General features: G+C 36.0%; 1 protein-coding gene across 6 annotated transcripts in view; it reads right to left on the minus strand.

Moving 5' to 3' along the window:
• Window positions 1–9600, minus strand: part of GAPVD1 (GTPase activating protein and VPS9 domains 1) — a 62062-nt gene extending 52462 nt beyond the window's left edge. For all 6 annotated transcript variants that reach the window (XM_044664238.1, XM_044664235.1, XM_044664239.1 and 3 more), the window contains exons 1-3: window positions 9416–9600; window positions 5530–6373; window positions 62–148 (exon numbers count right to left, since the gene is read on the minus strand). In XM_044664238.1, coding sequence (XP_044520173.1) covers window positions 62–148; window positions 5530–6373; window positions 9416–9600 — 1116 coding nt within the window. The remainder of the gene's footprint in view (window positions 1–61; window positions 149–5529; window positions 6374–9415) is intronic.
• Between the last annotated feature and the right edge of the window lie 1379 nt (window positions 9601–10979).

Below are 10979 nucleotides of genomic sequence, written 5' to 3' on the forward strand. Positions count from 1 at the left end.
CTAAATATCACATGACTTTTTAGATTTCCTAAAAATAATACATATGCTTATTTGTTCTTACTTTGTCAAATTTACCAAGGCTGCTCTTTGCTCGAGGATCTCCCTCCTCCAAGCCAGTCATTGCCAGCTGCTGCAAAAGGCGACCAACCTGCAATCAGAAATAGTATTAGACACCCTATACCAAGATATAGTGAAAATGGATATATGATTTAAATATAAAGATTGCAGTATAAGTAAATTAGAGGAACATAGAATAGTTTACCTGACAGATCTATGGAGAAGGGAAAAATTTATAACCGAACAAGAAATAGAGAACATTACAAGATGTAAAATTAATAATTTTGATTATATTACATTAAAAAGGTTTTGTACAAACAAAACCAATGCGAACAAGATTAGAAGGGAAACAACAAACTGAGGAAAAAAATTTATAGCAAATTTCTCTAATAAAAATCTCATTTCTCAAATATATAAAGAAGTCAAATTTATAAGAAACCAAGTTGGGGGCAGCTGGTTAGCTCAGTGGATTGAGTGTCAGGCCTCGAGATGGGAAGTCCTAGGTTCAAATCCAGCCTCAGACACTTCCCAGCTGTGTGACCCTGGGCAAGTCACTTGACCCCCATTGCCCACCCTTACCACTCTTCCACCAAGGAGCCAGTACACAGAAGTTAAGGGTTTAAAAAAAAAAAAAGGAAACCAAGTCATTCCCCAATTGATAAATGGTCAAAGGATATGAATAAGCAGTTTTCAGATGAAGAAATCAAAGCTAACAATAATCATGTGAAAAAACATTCTAAAATTCCTCTTGATTAGATAAATGCAAATTAAAACAACTCTGAGGTACCACCTCATACCTATCAGATAAATAAATATGACAGTAAAGGAAAATGATAAATGTTGGAGGGGACTGTGACAAAATTGGGACACTAATGCATTGCTGGTGGAGTTGTGAACTGATCCAACCATTCTGGAGGGCAATTAGGAAATATACCTAATGGGCTACAAAAGAATGCATACCTTTTGATCTAGTAATACCACTGTTAGGCCTGTATCCCAAAGAGATTTTTAAAAATGGGAAAGGACCTGTTTGTACAAAAATATTTATAGCTACGCTTTTTGTGTGGCAAAGAATTGGAAACTGAAGATGTCCCTCAGCTGGAGAATGGCTGAACAAATTGTGGTATATGATGGTGATGGAATATTATTGTGCTATAAGGAATAATGAATAGGATTATTTCAGAAAGAGTTGGAAAGACCCACATAAACTAATGCAGAGTGAAACAAGCAGAACCAGGAGATCATCATACACAGTAACTACAATATTGTGAAATGATCAAATGTGATAAACTTTGCTACTAACAGCAATGCAATGATCCAGGACAATTCTTAAGACTTATAAAAAAGAATGCTATCCACCTCCAGAGAAGGTGAAGTAGAAATGTAGATGAAACTATATGATTTTATCACTTTATTTGAGTATATGTTTTAGGGTTTTGGTTCTATAAGATTATTTGCTTATAAAAATGAATAATATGTTAATGTTTTGCATGATAATACATGTATAGCCCAGATTAAACTGCTAGCAAATTTGTCATTAAAATTTTTTTAATTATTAAATAAAAAATTTTAAAATATTAGGGATAGTACCTTTATAAGAAAACATTTTCCACTTATGGTTTTGTGGTATAACCTCAGACAAGCTACTTATGTCTTAACCTTAGTTTCCTCATGTATAAAATAAGGAGGTTGAATTAGATGATCTCTAAGACATCTTCCAGATCTAAATCTTATGAACTTTGATCTTATGACAAATAAGATAAAGAAATTCAAACCTATTCAAAGGTAAGAAAAAAAAATTCGAAAAGCATATTCATTGACTGCATGATGAAGTCAATTTGACAAGTCTTTAATGGAATGGCCCAAGGAGCTGTGCTTAGCCTATGCTTTTGAATATGTTTATCTATGACACTAGTAAAAGCATAGGTAACATGCTCATGAAGTAGACAGATGACAAAAAGAAAGGAAGAATGGCTAACAAACTGTATGATGAAGCATAGAAGATCTTGACAAACAGGAGAATCAAGTCTGAATCTATTAAAATGAAATTCAATTGAAATCTTAGACTGAGGTTCAAAACTACCCATTTCAGAGAAAACATCTTAGATCCAAGATGGTGCATTAGGAAGTAACCCAGCTGAACTCTCAACGTTATCCTCCAAACATTTTTAAAATAACAATTTAAATCAAATTTTAGAGTAGCAGAGGCAACAAAAGGTCAGGATGAAACATCTTTCTGGCCTAAAAAAACTTACAACAACGCCAGAAGTTTGTAACACCAGAATAAAAACTTGTTTGAAACCCACACATGGAGCATCAGTAGCTTTGGGAGCTCCTATCTCAGAGAGAGTAAGAGTCAGACAACTGGCCAGAGATTACAGGAGATCTGGGGTACAGGTGGCACAATTTTATTTTACTATAGAGGGGGAAATAGAAGGGAGGTAGAAGGGCAATGTTTGAACCTTGCTCTCATCAAAATTGATTCAAAGAGAAACTTACCTATTAAATATCAATCAATAAAGGGCTAGAAAAGAATCTAATATGCTTCAGTGGAACAACAACAACAAAACAAAAAAAGGCAGGTATCAATCTTGAACTCAGAAAAATCAAAAGCAAAAATAGGCCTAATTAAAAGGGATTATTGGGGAAACTACATTTTGCTAAAAGTCACCATAAACAATTAAGTAATAACAAAAAACTTTCCACAAGTTTCTTTAATTAGAAAAGGCCTCATTTCAAATAATGACTAAATGTAGAACTGAGTCACATTTACAAAAATAAGAATCACTCCCCAATAGATAAATGGTCAAAGGATATAAACAAGCAGTTTTCAGAAGAAAAAAAAAAAGGTATCTATGGTCATAGAAATAAATGCTCCAAATTACTTCTGATTAGAGAAATGCAAATTAAAAAAATTCTGAAGTACCACTTCATACCTATGAGAAATAACAAATGCTACAGGGGATGAGAGGGAAATAGGCATTCTATTGAATTGTTGAAGGAAGTGATCCAACCATTCTAGAGATCAATTTCAAACTAGGCCCAAAGGACTATAAAATTGCATACCCTTTGACCCAGCAATACTTCTACCAGGTCTGTATCCCAAGGATATCAAAGAAAAGGGAAAAGGGCTTATATGTAACAAATATATTTATAGCAACTTTTCTTGTGGTGGCAAAGAATTAGAAATTGAGAGGATGCTCATTAGTTAGGGGAATAGCTGAACAAGCTGTGGCATATGATCGTGATAGAATATTATTATGCTATAGGAAATGAGAAAGAGGATGGTTTCATATAGCAAGACTTACATGAACTGATGAAAAGTGAAGTGAGAAAAAATGGGGAGTTCATTGTGCACAGTAACAGCAATGCTGTAATGATGATCAATTGTGGAAGACTTGGCTACTCTAATGGATACAATGATCCAAGGCAATTCTAAAAAACTCATGATGAAAAATGCTATTCACCTCCAGGGAGAGGACTGATGAACTCTGAATACAAACTGAAGTATAATTTTCTCACTTCATTTTTCTTGCTTCTTTTTAAAATGTAACTAATATGAAAATGCTTCTCATAATGTCACATATATAATTGACATCATATTGCTTGCCTTCTCAGTGGTTGGGGAAGGGGGTAGGAAGAAGGGAGAGAAGTAGAATTCAAAATTTTTAAAGAATGCTAAAAATAAATTTGAAAGATTTTTTAAACCAATTTTACAAGAACATGATAAGAAATGATTAGATGGCAATTTACTTGAAAAAAATCTACTACAAACTTAGCCAGTGGTATGATATGGAAACAGCAACAAAAAATTAATATATCCTTAGAGTACATTAATAGAAGAATAACTCCTTTTTTTTTTAAACCCTCACTTTCTGTCTTAGAATCAATAATACTGTGTGTTGGTTCCAAGGCAGAAGAGTGATAAGGTCTAGGCAATGGAGGTTAAGCGACTTGCCCAGGACTACAAAGCTAGGAAGTATCTAAGGCCAGATTTGAACCCAGGACCTCCTGTCTCTAGACCTGGCTCTCAATCCACTGAGACACTCTGGCTGCTTGCAGAAGCATAACTCTTTTGATTGTTCTTTTATAAACAAATCATTGATTAGACCAACATTTGAAGTACTATGTCCAGGTCTGAGTGTCATAGTAAGAACAATGAACAGAGTATCCAGGAAATAACCAGGATTGCTTTTGTCAATATCCAAGAAAGAGGATGGTCTATATCACTCTCATGATCTGAGTCACAACATTTTAGAGTTGAAATATATCTTAGAGAAAACCACAAGGAGAACAAAGAATACGACATCTGGAAATTATTACACAAGATGTAATAACACAGGATCATAAAGTTTAGAGCTAGAAGGACCTCAGAGCCTCATCTACTCCAACCTCTCATTTTATAGATGAGCAAAATGAGGTCCAGAGAAGTTAAATGACTTGCCTAAACTCAGAGAGGTTAATATTTACTAAGTGTCAGAGTCGGGATTTGAAGCCAGATCAAGATCTGTAGTGATAGCTATAACTAATGAAATCACAGCACTTCTTAAGTATAATAATCAACTGTGATAAAATTCAAGGAAAAAAGATGGCAGATATTATAAATTTTACCTTAAAATATTGCCAAGTAGATTTTACTGACTTTCTATAACATAGTATTATAGAAAAAGGAACAACAATTAGACATGAACAGCTAGGTAGCATAGTGGATAGAGGGCCAAGTCTAGGAGGCCTCAGTCACTTCTTAGCCTAGCCCCTGCCATTCTTCCGTCTTAGAAATATTAACACAAAAAGGTAAAAGTTTAAAAAAAAAAAGACAAACACCACCAAAATTGAAGTCAGAAGGCCAGGGCTCAAATTCTGAGTTCTTCACTTATGTGACCATCTCACACATTTATAATAGCATGTGGTCAATCTCTCTTGACCTCAGTTTCTTTATCTCTAAAATGAAGATAATAACAGCATCTAATTCAAAAGGCTGCTATGAGAATCAAATGAAATAATTTACATACAGAGTTTTATAAACCTTAAAACACCATATATAAATAATGGCTATTATAAGTAGTTGATTAAATATAGACCTGAAGTCAAGAAGACACATTGTTCAAATCCAGCCAGAGACTTATAGCAGCTTTGTGACTCTGGACAAGTTCACTTAACCTGTATGCCTCGGTTTCCTAATCTATAAAATAAGGAGAATAATAGCACTTACTTCCCATGGTTGTAGTGAGGATAAAATGATAAAATATTTGTACAAGTTCTTTGAAAACCTCAAAATGCTATATAAATAACTAGCCCACTACCTACCTTATAGGAAGAGGGTACAGAGTAAATGATAATACATATAAAAGCACTACAGAAATGTCAATAGTTGTCATCATAACTTTTTTCAAAATTCTTAGAAACAATCATGTAAAAAACCAATCCATGAAAAGACTGCATATGATGGTAAAGTTACAAGAAAATGCATACCTGCATCAAATTAAATCTTGCCACCTCATTTATGGGAGCATCAGAAATTATTCCATACTGTTCTGGGTTGACAATTGCAGGGCAAATGAAGCAGGCCAAGAGGAGATCAGTACACATTGCCCTCACTTCCCCTACATCTAGTCTATCTACACAGGAAAGTGTCTTATACATTTGTGATACAATCCACCGCAAACTATGAGGAAAGCAGTACGTGTTCTGTTTGAGATAGCCAATAAATTTGTTCACCAAGGCCACCAGTTTGGATTCATTCAAGTCCACCATCTCTTGAACCTTTTGTCTGAATCTATCTGAACCTCTCTCTCCAAAAAGCTTTTCCTGCTGGGATGGAGAGAACCTCTCAATCAACTTGTTTGGATCTGTTTCTAGATGGTCTTCATCTTCAACCAGCAATTGCATGATTGGCTCATGTAATGTTGCTGTGAGGAAGAGTTTGGCAGAAAAAAGTCCTTCAGAAAAAAGCTTGAATAAAATGCTGAATGCGCAAGTACCTCTCCTCAAAAGACGCCTAGGGTTGTCACTTTCTTTGAGTTCAAATTCAATCAGGTACCGCAAAACCTGAAGGAGGTAGCTCTCATCTTCTTGCATGATACAGTTGCCATAAAGAGAAGTAAAAACTGTATGGATAACACTCTGAGTGTTATCCTGGTTCAATCTTTCTCCAGCAACCAAAGAGGAGGCAATGAGTCGAGGGTTTTCTCTCAACCTATTTAAGAACTCTCCATAATAAGTCTCTTGAAATCCCAGCTGCTTATATCCGTCAACAAACTGTGTGTCTTCCAGGATCTTGGCATGTTGGCAACATTCAGCAGGGGAAGCTTCAGCACTAGAAGATAAACATAAATTATATATTAAATGCCATTGAAATAGGTGAATAATACTTTATCAATCTATCATATATCACCTAAAGTTGCTAAAACCATTTAGTATTTGAATTAATAAAACCATACACCCAAAGGGCACAAAGGAATGTGCATGTTATCAGGTATGGGTTTTTTTTTTAAGAATATGAAGGAACATGTGCGTCGGCCATGGGTGGGGGGAGTGCGGGGGGTGAAGGGGAAAGTAGGAGCATGAATCATGTAACCATGTTAAAAATGAATATTAATAAATGTTTAAATTTTTAAAAAAAAGAATATGGAGGAACAGCTAGGTGGCTCAGTGTATAGAGAGCTAACCCTAGAGACAGGAAGTCCTGGATACAAATTTGAAATTTTTGCTGTGTAACCCTGGGAAAGTCACTAACTTCAAATGCCTAGCCCTTACCTCTCTTTCGCCTAATAAGTGATACTTAGTATTGATTCTGAAACAGAAGATATGGGTTTAAAAAAAAAAGGAATATGGAATAATGCCTGCTACTGCATACAACTGGTCTCTCTGATTTAGTTGAATTTAAATCAATCATTAGTCAATCAACAAGCATTTATGAAATACCTAAAATAACATTGGCCATTTATGAAAAATAAGATTATTCATTCTGAAAGGTGTACTTAAGAATTGAAAGAGACAACTAAAACCAAGTTCATGTGAACTTTTGTTTGTATTTTAATTCTGAATTTATTGAACACCAAAAAAAGGAACACTTCTACTGTTAATATCATTATCTGGGATAAGATGGATGCCACTTTGACTGACAGGGATGGCAGTTGAGAATTTGGAATGTTCCAGATGTCATGAGCCAGGGGCAAGAGTCAGTTGGCCCCATCCTATAAATACCATCTAGAAACTACAGTTGGGGTCTCAGAACTCAAGAGCTAAGACTTGAGCAAACTTCTCTTGGAGCAAGAACTGGGACAGAGGGAGGTGAAGGGTGGAAGAAGAAGAAGAGGTAGGCCTGAACCTGAACCTGTAACCTGTGCTTTACTGAGAAAGAAAGAGAGCTAGTGATCCATCAATATTATTGGTAGTAGAGCTGAGAGAATATACAGATCATCAATCAACATCTACATCAATAGCCTTCCCTATTCTCTGACTAGGCTGTGGCCAGGCCAGGTCAGAGTTAGTGAGAAGGTGAAGACCTCAAGTCTATACCAGTCTAGCAGTCTCCAGTCCTGATCAACGATTAGCTTAGTAGCCAAACAACAGCAATAGGGTTTTGTTATGAGTAAGATTAGATTAGCTAGTTATTAGGTATTGATTATATATTGATTAGGAAGTACCTAGCAGGAAGGAGCTGGAGCTGGGAATTCCAGGTTGGAATGAAGGAGGAGGAAGTCTATCTGTGTTCTGTGTGTGGACTCCATTAGTGGTAGGCAAAAACTGTTGCCAGCCTGGGAGACCTCAGATCAAAGGACACCCTATTTCCTGTTTTCCCCTGGGATCCTGTGTGGTGTGGCATCAAGTAAAGGACAAGATCTACAGAGCCAATAGAAGAGGTGTAGTTTGAGTTCTGGCGGACAGTGCTTCAAGCAAACCCCTTTTTACTTGGTTCCTGAGACAACTGTAGCTCCTGGCATCCAGAGATCATCAGTGGATTGCAGTGAGAAATCCCAAAGCCACAAACCCTAGCTGCACTCAAGCCTGGCAGGTTCCAGGGGTGAGGCAGAAACCCAAAGACTCCAGTATAGCTCCTTGGGCCCTGTTAGTTAGATAGCTTAGATTAGTGTAGTTGAATAAGTCCTTCCCTGTCCCTTTGGGTTTTGTTATTAGGTGTTAAGATTTTAGAGTAGTCATTCCTATCCCTCCTTTTAGTTGTTTCTAATTAAAACCAAATTTCACCTTGTTACCTTGTCAGTTAATTCAAGGCCTCTGGCCAGAGTGACAGTTGGCTGTTATTTTTTCAGTTGGGAGTGGTGTAGCTGTACAAGACTTCAGTGTTCAGTTTTAGTCTCTCTTACATCCCAGAGAGTGTTCCCACAAATCCCATAGTTGATTTTTAATATCCCTGGTGACCCCATTACTTATATTTTCCCCAAACCTATTACCTTGTTATCCTTTCCCCATTAATAGTTAATACAATGATTTAACAAGTACCTACCTAAATGATTATTCTATCATAGCCCTTGGAAAGGAAGAATCAATACGCAGTCAGATACCAACGTTTCCAAAGCCAATCAATAGCCTATTAACAATTAATCCAACTTCATGGTGGGCCTAGTGAGGTTAACCATCTACCTAACCTCTCAAGTGGTCCTAACCTGGGCAACTGTTAGAAGGAAGCAACTGACAGGCTTAACCAAGCAAGCATGTCAGAGAGAGAAGAGAGATAGATTATATCAATAGCTATTGTGAGAGGAGTGAGTGTCCTTCACCAACTATAGTTGGCTTAGGCCTTAGGCATCTAATCCCTCCTTCATCCATAGTATCTCTAAGATCTACATACCAGCCATCCTCTAATACATCTAGAAGGAAGATCTATAGGGAGATAGCATAGTAGTAATAGGAGGAGATACAAAGAAAGAACAGATATATCTCCTCTTCTTTATTCTTTTAACACTACATACAAAGCAGGACATATAAACTCACCAATGAGCCAAAATCCCACAAAACCAGTAGTAAGGGAGAGGAGTAAGCAATCTCATGGAGGCACAAAAAGAAATTTTTTAAAATGTGTAAACGTGTTTTTTAAATGTGTGTAAATGCCAAAACTTATAATATCTAAAAATTCTACTCTCCATGACCTGTCAACATTTATTGTATAAAAAGTCAAGCATCTGTATTATAACAAAGACAAAGATCTCCAGGAGAGAGAAAAATTGAAAGGCACAAATTCTAGGCTGGCCTTAAACCAGCTCTGCCAGAATCATCTTGAGTACAAAAAGAGAACATTGGTGATCTCATTATAGCATATTAATTGGGTATATCATACATAGAAAAAGAAGAGAATTATTGTGTGTCATAAATGTTAAGAGCTCTAATACATTTATACCTTGTTATGATAAGCCTGTCCAAATTAATTCTCTGCTGCTTGGCAATCCATGCTGTGCGGTACAATTTTTCAGCAGTCTTAAGCACATCTGCATTTAGCCTCTGGATGAGTTGTTTCTCTGAATTCACATAGAGTCGTTCTTGCTTAAGGTGATGAGCTAATGTGTGTATATCCAGCTTCACCATCTTCAAATGTGAAAGTAGTACACAGGTGAACACTAAAGAGAAAACAAACATTTTTTAAGTTAAAGCACCATTTGCAACTATTAGCCAGGTCATATATCTTAAAATATGAATTATGTGAAGAGGTAGTATAATGAAAGAAAGAGTACTGAAGTGTAAAGTAGTTCTTGAACTAAAGAAAAGAAACATAGGGACAATCATGCTAAAAAGTTTTGAGAACAGTGAAGAGAAGTTGGAGGAGCTTACACCACATGGCCTCAGTCTTCCTAGCCCTGCTATTTACTACCTCTTCAACTTCGTTAAGTGATAACTTCTTAGGACTTTTTTTCCTTCATAAAGTGAGTGAGTTGAAGAACCCTTTCAGCTCTAAACTCTATGATCTCTTAGCAGTTTTTACTAGCTTGGCGAGGTAGTTAGATCTGAGGCCATAGATGCTCTGTGGTAAACTGATAGGAGGACATGGCAAGAGTCATGGATAGGTATGGATGGGCTGCGGTATTCATCACTGAAGGAAATATACACATTGTTGAGATCAGGGATCCCCTTATGAATACATAAGCAAAGTACTACAGACATTTAAATTATTTTTACATTTAAAAAAATGTTAATCTACTAGCTTTAGACTCACACAAGTAAAATTCTGTTTAAAAATTTTTATTAAATTTTCAAAATTCTCTCCCTCCATCCAGTGAGAAGGCAAGCAATTTAATATCAATTATCTATGTAAAGTCATACAAAACACATTTCCATATTAGTCATGTTAAAAAAAAGACAAGAAAAATAAAATAAAAAAGTATGCTTCAATCTGCACTCAGTTCATAATACAGGGCACACAGTATTTAATAAATGCTTGCTAACTGACTGATTTTATTTCCTTGAGTTATATGCCTCCCAATAAGTGAAATCTGTGTCAAAACAGCAGACATTTTAGTCACCTTTTTTAGCATTATTCTAAATTGTTTTCAATAGTTAGAATAATTAACAGCTCCACCAACAGTGCTTTTTTTTTTAACTACCCTCAAACACTGCCTATTCCTACCCTTTGTCATCTTTGCCAAATTTCTGAATGTAAGATAAAACCACAGTTATTTTGATTTTCTCTTAATATAATAATTTTAAGCAACCTTTCATTTAATTGATAATAGTTTGCAATTTTTTAAGCCCTTACCTTCTGTTTTAGAATTCATACCAAGTATCAGTCCAAAAGAGAAGAGTGATAAGAGCTATGCAATTGAGGTTAAGTGACTTACCCATGATCATACAGCTAGAAGTATCTAAGGCCTAACTTAAACCCAGAACCTCCCATCTCCAGGCCTAGCTCTCGATTCCCCTAAGCCAACTAGATGTTCCAGTTAACAATTCTTTTGAGAATTGTGGCTCGT

The sequence above is a fragment of the Gracilinanus agilis genome, chromosome 2 (assembly GCF_016433145.1).
Source record: "Gracilinanus agilis isolate LMUSP501 chromosome 2, AgileGrace, whole genome shotgun sequence".
In the NCBI taxonomy this organism is placed as follows: domain Eukaryota; kingdom Metazoa; phylum Chordata; class Mammalia; order Didelphimorphia; family Didelphidae; genus Gracilinanus; species Gracilinanus agilis.